Genomic DNA, 19,365 nt, shown 5'->3' with positions numbered 1-19,365 from the left:
AATTATCATTATTGGAAAGAAAAAACCTTGAAAATGACGTTGGAACGTTTTCAATTAATCTGATACCTAACTAAAACAAATATCTCTTTGTAAGGCCAAAGTACCATATTTAATAATTTAAAATCAAATATTTGAAAATTTTGTGATCAGATTTCATAAAATATTTGAGTCCTTAAAAATTGCTTTTTAGTATAGATCTCTTATCCAGATAGTATTTTTTTTTAAATAACCTACAACAGCAAAACAAAAACATATAAAGATGAGTATCTGTAAGAATGTTTGGCACTTCAAAATTTGACGTTAAAACTTTCGAAAGCTATCGAAATATATTCAAGGGTCTGGCCAGAGGAAATGCAGGTCCTTTTAAGGACCCTTCACAAAAATCTGATTTGTTAAAAAGGACCCTTCACAAAACTATAATTAGTCAAAAAGGACCCTTCACAAAATTCTGATTATAACCAAAAGGACCCTTTACAAAATCTCGATTGACCAAATTGGACATTTCACGGGATCATTTCTTAATAAATGAGTACGCAAATCAGAAATCTAATCTATATTGATGGATAACTTTTGGTTTACATTTTGAAATTTCACAAAAAGATTTTATTTTTCACAATATTTTTTTCAAATTCACAAAAATAGTATCCTGTGAAAAATCCTGGACAGACCCCTGATATTTATGTGATAATTTAAAACAGAAAGTAAACAGAGGACAGCTACTGAAAACTACGAGCAGAAAAAAAAATTAATTATGTATCTACGACTTAATTTAGAGCATAAATTGCAGGTTTAGAGCTTTTGTCAGTTTACATTTGAAAATACGAAAAAAGTTTGAAAAATATCTGAATTTTTTTGCACAAATTTTACCTAATGTTGCATTACACCCAAGATTTCATACGTTGAAGTTTGCGAGTGACTAAGATTCAGTTATTCTCCACCTCAGATTTCATTCATAATTTCTTGATTAACTCTTTCTAGTAAAACCAGAATTGCCGAACTGCATGTTGAGTTGCGCGTCAGGAGAACTTGATTTTACTTCCTGAATGAGGTAAATTAATTGAGTTCTCCCAGCAGAGAAGAATAATCGAATTATTTGAATAAGATGATTCACGTTCTTAAACTAAAAGAAAAGAGGAAGAAAAGTCGTATAGTAATTGAAGCTTACATTTTAAAATCCTCAAGTAAAAAAAAAGTGCTTTAGTAATTGAACCATATTTATAAGGGTCAATGAAACAAAATATTATGATCGAAGCATAATATTTATAAGCATCTATATAAAACAAAAAAAGTTCCATTGTGATTGAAGCTAAATGTTTGCAAGCATCGATGCAAAAAAAGTTGGATAGTGTTTGAAGCATAATATTAATAAGCGTTGGTAGGAAAATAAAGTCGAATGGGTGTTGAAGTCTAATGCTTCTATGTTGATAATAATGCCTTTTTCCCCCCTTACATTCTCGACAGTTTTTTTTCCGTAGGGCATTATTCATGATTTTTTATGTCCTATTTTTTTATATTTTGATTTGGTGAACATTTTAGGTTTTTTTTAAAAATGACACAATTATAATCATTACTTTTCTATTACAATTACATTACATATGTACATATTTTTACATTTATTTTTATAAATACAAGTGACTATTTATAATTTATAAAAACATAATAAAGAAAAAGCTATGTCAAACATTCCCCCCCCCCCTCAAGTTTAAAGGGAGTTACTTTTCATTTTGCGGTCATTTTGTTGATTTTAAAAGGCTTTTTTTTTTTTTTTTGCATTTTATAAGGGCATTTTTAAAGAATTTTTAAGTCATCAACCCTTGTCCTGTTTTTAAGCATTTTTGTAAAAACGAAATTGTTTAGTGATTGAAGTTTGTGATTTATAAACATTAATATTGTTTTAATTGATATAATATTTCAGCTCTGCTGTTCCACTTTTAATATCCCGTAGCAGTAGTTTACACTTTCCGCAACATAAAAATGAATGAGAGTTACTGTTCTTTTTTTTTTTTGGTAATGACGCTGAATTTATCAAACAAACAGCCTAAACAAACTGCAATTGCTTTCCAGAAGGGGAAAAAGTGCACTTTTAACTTCACAAAAATAAGTTTATATCAGTGTTTGTAGAGTTTTTCATTTTTGGACTCCCTTCTCTGGACCAATCAGAAAAAAATCCGGCAGGTCGCATGCGCACCGTCAGCCACAGCCTGAATACCGCTATTATACTTCATAAGCGCCGATGAAAAAAAATGCCATATTTTGAAAAAAAAAAAAAATTGATATTTATAATATCATATACAGATTTTAACAAAACCCATTGATTTGAAACAATTACTGCTAATTTATAGTCTTTAAATTCATTAACTTTTACTGCTTGAAGTCTAAATATATCAAATTTATACGCCTTTATTTGGAACAAATGTTATGCTTATAGGCAAGACTTCATTTCTAACTAATGAAGTGCGGGAGCCCAATAATCTTCAGATATTATTTTCTTACGTAAATAGTCTGATTCAAAATGTACCCTTTGGGGAACTTTAAAGTTTGCCCTTTTCTTGAAGGAAAGTCTTCATTAAAGAGCAGAAAAAATAGAATATCAAAGCTTTATCCTCTACTCAAATTCACGAAATCATTTTTACATGTTTATAGTATCACAATACAAACATATCATTCAAATTATGATTATGAATGGTAATGTAGCTAATGGGGTGTTTTGTTGGATTCTCAAAATATATTCTATGAATAGTAAACAAAAGCAACAAATAAAACAATACACTGAAACCTGTGTTTGTGCGATCTTTTGTTGAGCATTTTTTTTTTTTTTTTTGGCGAACTTTTTTTGTTCGGTATATAAAAATTTCAATCAGATTTTGACTCAATTGACAAAATCACTTATGAAAGAAACGGACGAAGATATTTATAAAACGAGTGATTTTTCTATGCGTTTTTGTTTTTAATGCGGTCCCTAACCACCGCACAAAAACAGGTTTGGGTGTATTTTGTATTTACTTTTTTTTGGGGGGGGGGGGGGGGGCAAGTAAACCGTCTTTAAGAATTTGAGCATTTATAAAAATTAAAATTTTACAAAAGTTTTGGAGCGCGCCAATAGTGATCACTTGCAGAACCCCTGCCAAAATTCTAGGGAACCCTTGGGTTCCGCGGGATTCACGTTTAAAGACCTATGATCCAAATTATGTTGAATCTGAAACTTCGCATGAAATTAAAAAAAAAAAAAAAAAACCTGAAACAATGTACAACAGGAATCCTATGCTAATTACGCCCTGTTTATAAAATCATAAAAATCTTGCAGAGATAATGAACATATTTTTAGCACACTCAATCAAATTACTTGTTTTATTACGCACACTTTTGGTTTCTTTAAGGGGGTCCGGGACACATTTTGGAAAAAAAAATATTGAACAGTTTAGAGTTTTGAAATTTTTTGCTCTGATTCACCATCTATTTAAATAAGCAGAATCATAACATTAATATTAAAAAAAATTAAATTTAATTAATTTCTTTTTTAAAAATAGAGTCGCTTTAAATCGCTAAAACTCAAAATATTCTTGGTTAATTTTGAAATTTTTTTCATAAATATAAACACAAATACTTAAGCTTCAATTTTTTTGGGCAATTGAAAAAATATTAATTCAATAAAAAGTAAACAATATTTGAATGAAATTTTTGAAAAATTCTTAGATTTTTTTTTATTCAAAAAAACCACATCTTTTGAAGCATTTTTTTTTCAAATTTGCCGAATAAAAATTCAAGTAAACTGTTTGAATAACATATGCTCCAAATTTCATTACTTTATCTTTAACAGTTCTTGACTTATAAGAGTTTGAATACAAAGAATCGGGAAAAATTGCATCATGGAGAAAAACGCGTTTAAAGTTTTAAGATAAGAATAATATTAATTAAATGCAAGCAACAAAAACAATTATGTCTTTCGTTCTAATTAAGATAGAAACAAGATTCAAACGGTATTTTAAGCAGAAAAAAAAAGAATTTTTTTTTAATGATTTAAAAAAAAAAAAAGAAAAAAGCAAAATTTGACGATTTTTGTGTCCCGCACCCCCTGAAAGTCTAATTCCATTAGATTTCGTGGGAATTTGAATATTCAGAAAAATAAATTTTGCAATTTCTTGCAAATTGTGACACTGAAAATGGTTAGATCAAACAACATGTCTATTTTGAATAAATGTGGTCTTACGGTGAGAAATTAATACCTAACGTGTTAAAATTTTCTTTGTTAGCACCAAATGTTTGATTTATTTGCTCTTGTGAAAACACGCCGCCTACGAGTATCAAACATTGTACATGGAAAAAGAAACTGATCTACACTTTCCGGTATGAGCCCTCTCACACCACAAATTCGTTCAAGCAGGACACCCCACCACAGATGGTTTCCGTTGCTTTGTTTGGAGAAAAGCTCGCCCCAAAATGCAAACGAACCCTTCTTTTGTCCGTATCGCACACTACACTCCCTTAAACGTTAAACTTCTTGGTAGCTAAATATTCACTATAATTGAAGAACTGCGTTTATGTATTGATCCCTCAAAGTGTTGACCTGTAGAGGGATTAATCATTTTAAGTTTAGACTCATACCATGAGACAATTTTAATTAATGGGGCATTCCCCCACCCCTAAAAAATAAATAAGTTAAAAATGGAAAAAAAAAAAAAAAAGACATTAAAGAGTAAGAAAACAAAAGGAAATATTATCAATGATTCTTGTTAACCGAAAAAGAAATATGTTTTTTAATTGTTGCTACAAAATGTAAGCAGTTGTTAAAATGTTTAAGCGTTTTTATTTAAAGTAATTCCACGTTAAATCCTTCATGGTCTGAACTTTGATTTCTCAAGAACTTAAAAACTTTGATTCTATGGAAATACCAGTAAGGTTGATGATACATTTTGTGCATCACATGACTTCCTTTTACACCAATTCAATGTTATTTCCCCATTATTGACAATTTTAATGTGATTCAATAGTTAACTCTCTAAATACCACCAACACTGGCCAAATTAAAACCAGATTTTTTTTAAAAAAATCGCCAAATTTGTCGCCAAGTTGGCAACAAAACTTGGCGACCAAAAGACTGGCGATATATCGCCAAGTGTCCGCAAATTATAACACCACTTGAGTTTACATCGAAATTAACAATGATTTCCCCCTAAAAAGGGGCAAAAGACCCTTTTAGAAACACCCGAATGCAACCAAAAGGGGAGGTGCACAATTAGACCCCACTAGGAGTCTACGTACCAAATTTCAACTTTCTGGGACATATCGTTCTTGAGTTATGCGACATAGATACTTACAGACGTCACGAGAAAACTCGTTGTAATTAACTCGGGAATCGTCAAAATGGATATTTCGTGTGTCTATACGTTCTTAGGAACTTATCCACGTGTGGTCACCTCCGTGAACTCAAATATCAGGGATCTAAATTAATGTATAAAAAAGAAGTGAACATGTTTTCATATACTTGATATGTGCAGATAGTAGCAACGGAGAAAAAACATATTTCCCTGAAATATGTATCCATTAGGCATATATTAGTGGAAAACTCCTCTCCTCCGTGAATCTCACCTCCGTGACTGACCATATCAATGTCATTATTTGTGAGGTGAAAATAAATGATGGAGGTTAAATATATCAATTTTAGGCATTCTACCACAATTATAAATTGCCAGTATATTCTCAAATTTACTAAATATTATTTTTAACACACATTTGAACTAAAACGATAACTACTAATTAAGCCGTACTTTAATTAAGGGAGCTTAATATTAAATTCCCAGTAATCATTAAAATAGCTAATTGTTTGCACAATTAACAAAATTACTACTTTGATAGTAAATTAGCTTCAATTTTTAAACATTAAAAAAAATCTTTTTTTACTTCCTTTTACAAACGAGCTGATGTGTGCATCACATGACTTCCTTTTACTCCAATTTAATCTCATTTTCCCATTATTGGCAATTTTAATGTGATTCAATAGAGTTCTCTCCAAACATCACCAACAGTGGCCAAATCGAAACCAGATTTAAAAAAAAAAAAGAAAATTAATTTGAATTCTGAAATTTTGAATTCAAATTATGTTTTTCGCAATCACGAACTGAGACAAGACTGTACTCATTGGAGTTATTGTTTCTAGAAACGGCTCCTGTCCCCCCCCCCCCCAGCCTGCCTCTCCTCCTGGGCGGTTACGTGTGCATAGTTGTGTGTGTGCGTAGACCTGTGTGAAGTCGTGTGTGTGTATGTGTGTGAATGTGCGTGTGTGTAGGACATGGACGCCTCCGATCAGGAGAAGCGGATAGCTCAAAACCGGAGCAGCCGCGCCGCGCCGCCAGCAGAGGACCGTGGGCGGTGGTGCTGCAGAAGCGTCTGGTCCAAGTTGAAAAAGGCACGGACGCCAAAAACGGTCAAATGAGAACAATAAGCAATCGTGATTGCTCAAAAAATAAAATTAAAAAAAATCGCCAAATTTGTCGCCAAGTTGACGACAAAACTTGGTGACCAAGAGGATGGCCATATATCGCCAAGTGTCCGCCAAATTATAACACCACTTGACTTTACATCGAAATTAACTATGAGTTCCCTCCAAAAAAGGGGCAAAAGACCCCCTTAGGAACATCCGAATGCAACCAAAAGGGAGGGTGCACAACTAGACCCCACTAAGAGTCCACGTACCAAATTTAAACTTTCTAGGACATACCGTTTTTGAGTTATGCGAGATACATACACACATACATACAGACGTCACGAGAAAACTCGTTGTATTTAACTCGGGGATCGTCAAAATGGATATTTCGGGTGTCTGTACGTTCCTTGGCACGTATCCACGTGTGGTCGAGTCGAAAAAAAAGCCCAACATTCATTCGGGAGTGAGCAAAATAGAAATTAAGGCCGATTTTTGAGTGACATTTTTTTGCGAATACAATACTTCCTTTTTTGTAAAAGGAAGTAAAAAAATCTCTTTTCTTTATCATAGTACTACTAACACATCCTGAAAGGTTTTGCGGAAATTGAAGACATCAACAATCCGCAGTTGTCCAACACTTTAAAAAAACCCTCATAAACAGTCCTTAATATTGCGAGAAAAGGACATGGATAATAACATAACTTAACATTTGCCAAATCAGTCTCAACGAGCTGATGTACGCATCACATGACTTCCTTTTACTCCAATTTAATGTTATTTCTTCATTATTGGAAACTTTAATGTGATTCAATGGATTACTCTCTAAATTTCACCAACAGTGGCCATATTAAAACCAAATTATTGAAAAAAAAAAAAAAAACATCGCACAATATGTCGCCAAGTTGGCGACAAAACTTGGCGACCAAAAGACTGGTGATGTATCGCCAAGTGTCCGACAAATTATAACACCACTTGAGTTTGCATGGAAATTAATAATGATTTCCCCCCAAAAAGGGGCAAAAGACCCCCTTAGGAACATCCGAATGCAACCAAAATTGAAGGTGCACAACTAGACCCCACTAGGAGTCTGAGTACCAAATTTCAACTTTCTAGGGCATACCGTTTTTGAGTTATGCGAGATACATACGCACAGACGTCACGAGAAAATTCGTTGTAATTAACTCGGGGGTCGTCAAAATGGATATTTCGGGTGTCTGTGGGTTCCTAGGCATATATCTAAGAGTGGTCGGGTCGAAAAAGAAACTCAACATTCATTCGGGGGTGAGAAAAATGGAAATTAAGGCCGATTTTTGAGTGAAAATTTTTTATCGAATACTATACTTCCTTTTTTGTTTTTAATTTATTAGTTTGTTTTTTCATTATCATTTCATTTATTGAATTATCCTTTTATTAGCTCATCATTTTGTTCAAAAGTATTTTTCTCAATAGAATAGAAAATATTTCATTCGATAAATATTTCAGCTTTCAGTTTGCCCCATGAAAAAAAAGTGAAGCAGAATTTTACTGTCAAAAATTAAAAATTATGTTTCGATACAAGTTTTATTACAAAAATGCTATGTTCTTTCTTCATATACAGTAATTTTCAAAACAAATTTCCAATTTGTTCATTTTGTAAAAGCTCAGTCTTCTTAACTATTTCACTTTGCTCCACATTCCCCTGATAATACAACCCAAATTCAAAATAATAAAATACTTCTTACTTTTTGGAAAAAGTTCATTCTAACCAAATATACGTGCAAATTAGGTAATTAAATGAACGTGCCACATTTCTTAGACCTTAAAGTGTGCATTTCATTTCAAATATACTCAATTAAAAATAATCTTAGACAGAATAATCCAAAAGTATCTAGTGATGAAGGTTTACATTGAGTCAAAAAATTAGAATATTCAAATTAAAGGGGGGGAAACAGTTTCATAAGAATCAATATCAATACCTGAATAGGTCATTTTTCGCTGGATTCAATGCTTTAATCCTTTCACACCCGGATTCTACCACCTGTTTACATTAATCATTTCTGACACTGTTTCCATATCCTCTTCAATGCGGCAATGAGCTCAATTTTGTTGGCGGGCCCCAGCTCTTGAACTGCTTTGTTTAGATTTGACGGTACCACAAATTCTTGATCGGATTGAGATTGATAGAGTTGCTTGACGTGTTTAATACCGAAATTCCTCTTTCCGCTAAAATCTAAGAGTCGATTTAGAGACATGACATCGAGTAGAATCTTGCTGAAAGATAAAATGTGTCACTGCTGTGCCTTAGATGAAGTATCATGCAGTATTATTTATAAACACCGAAAGTCACACATTGTTTTATTTTAGGATACATACAATACAAACAATACATTTTTTTATTTTAAGATACCTCATGTACCCACAAACCAAAAAGGATGTGTCAAATTGGAGAGAACGTCTTACACAAGATTTCTCATACGCTTTTCTTTTTAAACGATCATCATACTCAAGCGGTCCATAAAAAAATTTGATGGTCATAAGGGACCTAAGTCAATTAAGGTTGAGCAACCCTGATTTGGCGACAGTGGCGTAGCAAAGTTTCTGTCGCCCAGGAATCTATTTAATTTGAAGCCTCTGCCATGTGAGCACTCGTTTAACTGCCGGTGAGGCAAGCTCTTCCAAAAAGAAAACAGCAGCCTGGTCTAAAATTGCTCAAATATTTTTTCAATAAAAAATAACAGACTGTTACGGTATTATAATGACTCTCTGGTAAAACTAGGACCGAAAGCAACCTATCATTACTTTCGCAATGAAATCTTTTCATGCGTGAAGAAGAAATAATCACACATAAAAAGGGAATTCCAACCATTCCCAGAAATTTCGCCTGGTATTTTATTGTTGAAAATGTTTGAATTTCGCAAGTTTCTAATCCACCGTTTCTTCTCTCTATTTTTTCCCCCAATTATTTCCTTTTTATACTCGAGTAATGCGGAGACTTAGTTCAGCCTAAGCGGCACATTTGTAAATCCGCCTGTGTGCAGAGGCGGAGTCCAGACTAAACAACTCGTCACCACTTTCTTGGAGCTCAGGAAAACCAGATTTTTGCTTAAAAATAAAGCAGCTCAATTGAAGGACATCGTCATTAATGCAACTAGTGCTGTGTGGTGTTGTGGTGCTGATATTGTCTAAACCAGATGACCAAATCCTTAACATTTGCGAAGTAGTCTTTTTTTTTTCCTTTAGAATTTTTGTTATCAACGAAGATTTTTTTCTTTGTTTGTAAGTTATGGAGGAGCGATATTAAGAAGCAAAGTGAATAACAATGTTTAGTAGTCAGAAAGCGTTTCTCTTCGAAATAAAATAAAAGCCTATTTTTATAATTAACACGAAGTTATACCATTAACGTTAATGCTGGTAATTTTTTATACTAACCCTTTTTTAATCCGATAAATTTTATGTTTTAGTGGCAATCAAAAAGCTAATTTTTTGATACACTACTTTTTGGGTTTAGAAAAATGGGGTGACAAGAAAAAAAAAACTGGAATGGCAATTAATAAATGTGCCTCTACTGGCCATTGGTGACCAGAAAAATCTTTATCTCCTGTTAACTGTTGGCTACTTTTTTTTAAAAAAATGTATTTTCAGTTTGAGTAAGAAAACAGACCGAATAGTTAAGTGAGAATAAACTCTGGGGATAAAATCCAAAATAAAGATTTCTAGAATATAAATTATGAATTGATTTTTAAATCTGTGATTTTTTAAGAAATCAATTGATCCAAGTCACTGATATAAATCGATTGGTTTAAAAATCATTGACACCCACCCTGATTAGTTAAACGTTATGACTAATGTACGACACAATCCATCCGATAATTTTATCATAAGTTGAAGCTTCATTTTCTTCTGAATCTCTTTGGGTTCTTTGTTAAAGAATGAATATTTCTTTTTTCTTTCTTTCTTTCTTTTTTTTTTTTTAAAGCCTGACTTTATTTGATAGCTTTCACGTTCCCGAAAGAGACATAATTTTTTGGCTTTCTAAGTATGTAATGCTGTCGAACCCGCTTATAAAGAGCGCTAAGGGGCCGCGATATTTGATCGTAATATTAGAGTGGTTCTCAAATACGGATTCGTGAAAATGCAATCATAAAAATTAAAACCAGGGCTGTGAAGTCGGAGTCGCACTGATTTTGAGGCAAAGGAGTCAGAGTCGTTTGAAAACATTCCGATTCCGGGCCTCTTTTTTTCTTTAATTTTCACTGACTCTAATTGCATTGTTAAAAAAAAATTGACTGCCAATTAGTTTGATTACATGTATAAAGACCTACTAATAAGAAAATAACTCATTGTGGCAACCAGCTGGCTTGATTGTTTATCGAGCTTTCTGCAACAACAACTGTCAGCAAACAGTTTTGTTGCCTAACATTTTCTAAGTAATCACTTTCAAATTAAAAAATAATTTATTTTTTACCTCGATCTCAGCTATAAAATTGAATAAAGAATCTACGTATCGCTTGAGCAAGTCGGGAAACTTCTAAGGGCGCTTGGTAAATTCAAATAAGTGTTGGTACGAAAGCGCAAATCCAAATGATCCGATAAAATGTAGATTTTTTTTTTAAATCTAAAGACTATGTATAAAATTGGTTCTCACTAAAAAAAACAAAATGAAATCAGTATATGACTAATTGGTTACAATACTGAATAATTGCAGTTAATTTTAAAACCTTCATATTTTAAGATTAATTCTAAAGCTGCCAATAAAACTAAAATTAAAAATTGAGCCAAAAAATTTAGGTATACGTAGTAAAAGCTATTCGTACAAAGCTGTATACCGCCGCATTATGTGTAAAATTTGCCCCAGACGTACATGTACAACCCGACCTCTGCCCGCAATATAACGCAATATTTTCGTTGAAATTTCTGAGATGAAATTTAAGATTTATCATTCGGGAAATTTTTTAGAATTAAAGTATTTATATTTTTACAAACTCTGAAACTAAGTTGAGGTGTCACCCACCAGATGGGTTCTGGGAGGGAGAGACTTCCCGTCTCAAGAAAAGTTTTTTGATTTAGCGTAAAAGTTTTTTTTTTCTCTCAAGTTACAGCTTTAAAAAATTGAAAGCACTGGATTGGATCAACATCTATTTGTTTAAAAATAAAGGGGAGCAAATTAATCCTTTTCATTTTTTTAAAAATAAAAATTTTAAGTAATCTCACTTTTGAAATCGCAACTATTGGATAATTTGATTTTCAAATTGAATTTCTAACTTGTATGCATCATAGTTTACAATAAAAGAAAATTTCACAAAAAGAAATTAACATTTCAATATCTGTTTAGTGGTTTTCTCCCTTCCCATGAGGGGAGGGGGTGGGGGCGGTATTTGAAAAAATAAATAAACAAAAAAAAAAAAAAAAAAGTTGCAGTCGGAGTCGGACGTTTCAAAATCTCGGAGTCGGCCACTTTTCTTCCGACTCCGCAGGCCTGATTGAAACACAGCTGCTTTGCTAAATTTTTATTTCTGAGCAGTAGCAAAGAAGTTAGTTAATTTTTTTGAACATCTTTTTGTCTCTCTCTTGCGTTATTGTTTTTCGAAAATTTCTCATGGTATTGAAAGCATCGTCACATTTGCACCTTTGCCTTAGTTTGAAGCGTATATTCATATCAAAAGCCATTGACTATGCTAAGGGTGAGTTAGCTTGAAATTCTTCCTATTCGTCGTTATCGATGTCACTTTTATTTATTTATTTATTTTTTTCACCTGCTTTAGTATGAATGAGAGGTATAATTTTTTGGTACATAACAATGCCTTTCAAACTGGCCCGCGGGCCATAGTTTGGAGACACCTGCTTTATAATAAAGCAAAGTAGAAATTGTATTTAATTAAAAAGTTTGTGTGAATTGAACCAGGAGCTGACCTATAATTAATATTATATTCTATTTAACTTGAAAGTTACTAAGAAATAAATAACTTTCTTTACATTATAGTTAGTTAATAAATAATAATATGAAAAAATTTAGCTGCTTTAAAATAAAGTTATTAAAATATTGCATTCTTTAAACATTTCTTGCTTTGAAACTTATGAAAAAATGGTATTGTTGTTTCTAATATTTACTATGACATTTTTTTGAAAAAATGTTTATATGTATATACATATATTATTTTTTTTTGCAGTTGGTGAAGTAAGGCTATCATCTATGGATGTTGATGATGACTTTCAAGATGATGAAGGTAAGCATAAGTTCAGTTTTCTGAGAAACCTAATTTTCTGTGCGGTATACTTACCTTTTCGGTGTGAATGCAACAATATGTTTTTCTCTTTAACCTTTATAGTATAATATTTGTGTCTGCTGTCTATCTGTGTACAGATAAAAAATTAAATCAATTCCGAAACTATGCATTTTCACGGAAAATGAACACAGTTCGATCAATTATCGGAAAAAATAAACTGAATACAAGCTCTCCATTCAAAATTTAAATAGCGAGTGTCTGGATCCGTTTGAATAAGATTATGTTACAGGAGAATACGTTTAAAATTATGTTTCAAAATTAGAGGGTCTCGCCTCCTGCTCGCTTCTCTCCTCCTCCCCCCTCCGCCGCCTACGGTGATGTACTTTGGTTGCTCTGCCCCTTCCTTGCCGCCTTCAGCTACTGTGACTTCGCGAAATGTCGCAACGCGTTTCGTAACAACTTAAAACTCGCACGTTACACTGTTAAAACTGCAGGTCGCACGTGATACCTTTTGGAGCGAAACGTAGTAGCACCAGTGGCACCGCCTTATGAGTGCCATTTTTCTCCCTATGACGCCTTAAAGGTGTCGGTTCCGTATGGCACCCTATGGTACCTCTAATGGTGCCATTTGGCTCCCTCTGGCACCTTCGAGAGTGTTATAGGTGTAAAATATCACCCTTAAGGGGGATACCTCTGGTGCTACAACGTGAAACGTTGAAAAACGAGTTAATACGTACCCTGAAAGGTACGTATCAACTCGCAGTTTTAACAGTATAGAGAAAGAATGTTAATCAAGGTTTTAACCAATATCTCTCCTAGTTAAAGCTCAGATCGGACGAAATGGGTTCTTCTCAACATTTCGAATTTTTCAGCACCTCGTTCGACTCTCACCTCTCAGTAATTTTCGAAGAAATGAGACTTCAGACAGACACAAATTTTAATAGTATAGAGATGAAGTGATTGATTTACAATTATTTGTTAGGGTAAGGTAAGTGTTTCAACCACAGTGGTGTTTTTAAAGTTTAAAAGCGGGGACAAAACTTCGCGCGGTCAAAATTTCGCGTTTACAAAACTTCGCATTTACAAAACTTCGCGTTTACGAAACTTCGCGTTTACAAAACTTCGCCTATTCAGAACTTCGCATGGGTAGAACTTCGCGCATTCATAACAATGAACTTCAATAAACATATCATATAAACTTAGCAAACGAGTAAAAATGTGTGGGGGGGGGGGAGGGAGGGAGTGTTATTGTGCAATGATTACCAGGAACGCATTAGACACACACTATATAAAAATTTAATTTTCCATAATGAATTACTTGATTGCAAGTTAATTGTGAAAAATCGTAAAGCAAGTTAATGAATTAATAAATTGATATAAATTTGAAGATTAAATTAGGATTAATTGATCACTTTTCTAAAAACAATTAATTGGTTTTGTTATAATAATTTAATCTTCTATAGCTGACTGAAAAATTTTTGATGATTAAAAATTGTATTTCATTTTTAATTTTTTTCATCATTTATTCCTAATCCTATTTTAAAACTAGTTTTTCAAAATTTGTCAGTAAAGTTCAGAACCCCCCCCCCCCCCCTCCCAACTTGCTTTCCGCGGTGTTACTCATAATTCGCTCGCCTCTCCATTTGAGCGAGAAATTGAATGACCGAAAATTTTTTTTTGAAATTTTAAATCCTAATTATGCGGAGAGGATGTTCTATAATAAACGGATTCATGAAAAAATAAAAATTAAATTTTAAGTTAAGAATTGCTACAAGAGAGATGAATTTTAGAAATTTGAGCCAAAGTGACCGATTAATCATTAATGTCGATTGATCGGCGCATCCATATATAGAAATAATGGACAATATCATCCTCCCCATCTCATTTAAAAAGTATTCTACTGTCAGGAGTACAAATTAGCACTAATTAAGCTTTTAAACTAGACAAAAAATGCAAGCAAAAACTATTTTCATCTTCCTTCTCATTTCAACTTTCAGGCATGATGCATTGAATTTCCAAAATATTTAATTTAGCATTATAATACTTATTTATAAATCGAAACTGTAAAGTCAATAGTTAGGGCAAAGTTTTGTAAGCACGAAATTTTGTCCACGCGAAGTTTTGTCCACGCGAAGTTTTGTCCACGCGAAGTTTTGTCCACGCGAAGTTTTGTCTACGCGAAGTTTTGTCTACGCGAAGTTCTGTCTACGCGAAGTTCTGACTGCGCGAAGTTTTGTCCATGAAGTTTCGGGCGCGAAGTTTTGACTCATTACCGTATTTTCATCCATAAGCTCAACCATTTTGCATTGAAAAAGGTGTTCCGTATAACCCCCAAACACGCGTATGTTCTCGTCAAATTTATGCGATTTAGCGAAGTAATATTTCTTTATCTCTTACCCTATTCCAGCTTTCATCTTTATTTTTCTTGATGTAGTCGTATGATGCTTGTAGGGACCTCTGACTGGGGTGCTAAACTATTTTTAGCTATCAGAATGAAGATATACTTTTCTTCTTTATGAAGTATTTTACCTACAGCTCTGTTTATGTTATTTCTGCTTGACAATCCTAAAACAGTCAGCCGCCTTGTCAAGTGGTCAGATAAGCCTGACTGCGAACGGGAGGTCCCGGGTTCGAATCCCGGCTCGGGCATGGAAGTACTCCTCTCCTATCCTGTCCTTGTCCATTATTTGTGTGAATGTGTTGTTATGCTGTGAATGGTTTCCTACCCTATAAACAGGTCACTATGGCATGTGTGTACTGTGGAAGTCGGACTTCACACCAAATTACGGTACAGTTGGAAAAGTGAAGCAGCGCACCAAAAAAATTGCCAGCTGAGCTGGCACAAGACAACAATTATCCTAAAACAATTGCCAAACAAAGCGATAAACAGAGGTGTTGATACAAAAAAAAATAAATAAAAAAAAAACTATTTATAGTCCCTGAACTGAAGAAACTTTTCGCAAAGATACTTGTTTTTTTTTTTTTTTTTTTTTTTTTTTTCTGAGGAAATTGGTGGAAACCTGTGAAATAACGGGACGATGCGAAAAGAATCTGACGTTTCGGAATTTTCTTACAGTGGTAATAAAAAAAAATGCATGTTACTCTTACAATTTAATCAGAATGCATTTATTTGACATGCTATCGCTCTAGCCATAGGAATGATCTTGTCTCAAAGAACCCATCAGGAGTATCATCTGTTAGTAATTTCAGATGTAAAAACCGTCTCTCGTCTAGTAGTATTTATGCATTGTATGTTCAACTACAGGCATGTAGTGTGGATAACACAAGACAACATTCATCTTAGTGCCTGGGTATTTGTAATTCATTTCGGTTGAATTTGGTGCCTGAATTCAAATACAGTAAAACTCCAGCTATCCGAACCAATTGAGACCGAACCCCATTCGAATAACAAAAAATTCAGACATTTGAATTTTTTTTCCAAAAAAGTTTTTTTGTTAAATTAATTACTGTACGCAGCAATGTTGAAAAGGGGAGGACAAAAACATTTTTTAAAGAAAAATAACTTTTAATAGTTAAATGAAAAGGCAACACTTTTCCATGTTAAGCGTCTTAAGTACTGTACATTAGTACAGTATTTACGTACCGTACTTTAAATGACAAAAAAACATTGCTTGCTGAATATCTCGGTGAAAGTAAACTATAAGGTATTTTGAGAATCGCAGTAAGTTTGTCTTATTTTTATTTCGGAAATTCTGAACCTTGATTCAGATAGTAGGAGTTCGGATAAATGGAGTTCTACTTTCTGGCATTAGTTTTTGTCTAGAAATTCAAATTTATAAGATATAACTATTGAAAAATACGCGACACTAGTTTAATTTAAACCCATAGATCATACAAAACACAAAACTTTGAATTTTTATTATTACTGTGCAAATATTCTGATTATCGAGTAGACTAACTGGGCTGTGGTGTTGGCCCCTCGATTTCTAAGGGACGCGAAATTGCTAAACTATTATTTAAAAAAGTAAAGAATTAAAACTTTTATTTATTTACAGTAGAAACCAGAAAATTCGGACCCCGTTAGTCCGGATCTCCGGATAATATGTATCGATCGATTCTTTTTTTTTTTTAATTTGAGGAGCGATCGTCAAATTTTCATAGCATTAATTTATTTGCCCTCTCACGGGCAAGACCGTGTTATGTCGTTGATTGAGTTCCCTTTTCTTGGCAATGCAACTTTTGAATCAATTTTTTTTCCTCGGTAGGAAACAAAATTACAGACTTTATAGGAAGATTACAGACTTTATAATAAAGTAAACATGTTTACTGTTTATGTGTAGTTCTATTTGTTTCACATAAAGGTGATTTTCAGTAAGTATGTTTTATTTATTGTTTTCATTATCCGGATTTTCGATGTTCCGGACTGGGTAGGGATCCCAATTAATCCGAATTATCGGGGTTCTACTGTATTTACCTTCTATGTACTCAAGGTGTAGGATGCCTTTTCTCCCGAGCAAATGTTTTGAACAATTGGTTGAGCATTCCAACACCCCTGAAATAGCCACTCATGATTCTCTTTGAATGTTTTCGTTTATAAAGTTTTACTACACCGAAGAAATGTTCGACCTAGGATTTCCTAATATCTTCATTGGACCGTGCAAATACAGTGAAACCTGTGTAAGTTGACCACTTGTGGTGCACTACTGAAGTGGCCAACTTAAACAGGTGGTCAACTTATAAAGGTTAAATTATATGATAAGACCTAATTCTGTGCCTGAAAATAGCGGTCAACTTAGACAGGTGGTCAACTTACAAGGGTAGTCAACTTTACAGGTTTTACTGTATTTTATCCAAAGATCCAACTCGTCACACATCACGCGAAACGAATAAGTTCAAGACAAGAACCCACAAATCGACCTTGACGCGTTGTAACGAAACTTGCAAAATAGTTACTACAGTGGCTCCCAAAAGTCTTCGTACACCCACGACTTTCAATGAAATAGGCCCCAATCCATTGGTTAGAATTTATATTTCGGAATACGTATTTAATTATGAGATCTATGATCAATTTTTAATAAAACTGCATGAAAAGTTTTTAAAAAATATTAAAATTTAATTTTTTAAAAATCAAAAACCAAAAAGTGCCGGAAATTTTATCTCACGAAAGTCTTCGTTCACTTTATAAAATGTCTATATATTATTGAATAATCTAACTTTTGATTAAGTTATTAATTAGTAGAATATACAGTATTCATAATACCTTTTAAACGTCTGGGAATAGATTTCATTCTTTTTCTTTCTTTTTTTACGTAATTTCTGAGTAAGTGTTCTACCACACTTCGAGTCTTACTGTTTCTAGCTCTATTTTCGTTTTAAAGCCCTATTTTCGTAATCTAGCCTCTAGATATCTCTAAATACGTTACATTGTTAATATCTGGAGATTGAGGGGTATTTTCTAAACTTTAGGACAATTTTCGAGGCACTAGACGCAAACGTTCAAAAACGTGTGCTTCTTATCGTTACCTTGATAAAAAACAAAGTTGTTTCCAATAACCAAATTTTTGGCTAAGAGTTCAAAATTGTTTTTTAAAATATTTAAAGGAACAGCATGATTCATTATTTCATCAAAAAATTACAAGTTACCAAGTCCTGATGCTGATATGCACCCTCACACTAAAACACCTCCACCGTCTTGATTAACTGATCCAACTAAGTTCTTAAGATAAAGTTCCTAATCTTTTCTTCTACTAACAGTTATACAACAATTTAACCAAAAATGTTCAATTAATTTTTATCTGTAAGTAAGACGTGATTCTAAAACGTTTTTAGCTTATTTATTATTGATTTTGCGACGAAAAGCGTAAGCTTTCTGTTTTTCGCACGACCAAGAAAATTTCTGCGGGAAGAGGACCCATTTAATCCAGCTAATCAGAGAACTTGGCGAACAATTTTAGGTGAAAATTAATGTAAAATGTTTCATTTAACTCTGCAGAAACTTTATCAGTACTCAAATGTATATTTTTCATAAATTTTTTAACTTAAAGTCTCGGATCACGTATTGTCAACTTTGCCGGTTGATCTTTTCTTACCTTGTTTTCGGTCCGATTCCTTTCTTTAAAGCATTTTATCAAGCACTTTACTATAAAAACAAATAAATTAACTAATTTAGAACATTTCAAACCAATTTACCACTACTGTGGGAAAAAAATTCAAACGTGAATGGTGTTTGCGGTTTTTTACGAATACCAGCCATTTTACAGTAATAAGCACAATATTAAGGAATAAATAAACAAAAAATTAAAGCCAAATGACTTATAAGGGTCAACACAATGCAAAAATGTTAATAAAACGGCATATGATAATTTTAATCATGAATTTATTCGAAAATATTTGTGTGTACGATGACTTTTGTGACGTGTTATTTCTCTGTCTCTTCGTTTTCTGACCCATTTCAAAAAGAAGATCCGTCAATATTTTGAAAAAACCAGTGGGTTGTATTTAGAATGACATAGGAATGATGTGAAAAAAAATTGGACTTTATATTCGAATTCAGTTTCGAGTTATTTTGGTTTTACTAAAAAATTTCAAAGTGTACGAACACTTTTGGGAGCCACTGTACATCGAGTGAATTGTCCTTTAATTAATTATACTGAAGTCCGGCATTTTGGCAAATATGCGGGAAGCAATCATTGTTTCAGAAACTTATAACTACATTATGAAGTGCACAAAATGGAGTTAAAACTGCACATTTTGGCTATAGCTTCGGATCTAAAAAAGTAG

The 19,365-nt window shown here is 33.1% G+C and overlaps 1 protein-coding gene across 1 annotated transcript in view; it reads left to right on the top strand.

Annotated features, from left to right (window-relative positions):
- LOC129231663 (uncharacterized) overlaps positions 1–19,365 on the top strand; it is a 121,342-nt gene that overhangs the window by 77,102 nt on the left and 24,875 nt on the right. The window contains exon 3 of the mRNA XM_054866026.1: positions 12,568–12,624. Coding sequence (XP_054722001.1) covers positions 12,568–12,624 — 57 coding nt within the window. The remainder of the gene's footprint in view (positions 1–12,567; positions 12,625–19,365) is intronic.

This window comes from Uloborus diversus, chromosome 10 (assembly GCF_026930045.1).
Source record: "Uloborus diversus isolate 005 chromosome 10, Udiv.v.3.1, whole genome shotgun sequence".
Taxonomy (NCBI): domain Eukaryota; kingdom Metazoa; phylum Arthropoda; class Arachnida; order Araneae; family Uloboridae; genus Uloborus; species Uloborus diversus.
The sequence above is the reverse complement of the archived record's forward strand: the minus strand, read 5'-3'. Positions and strand labels throughout refer to the sequence as shown.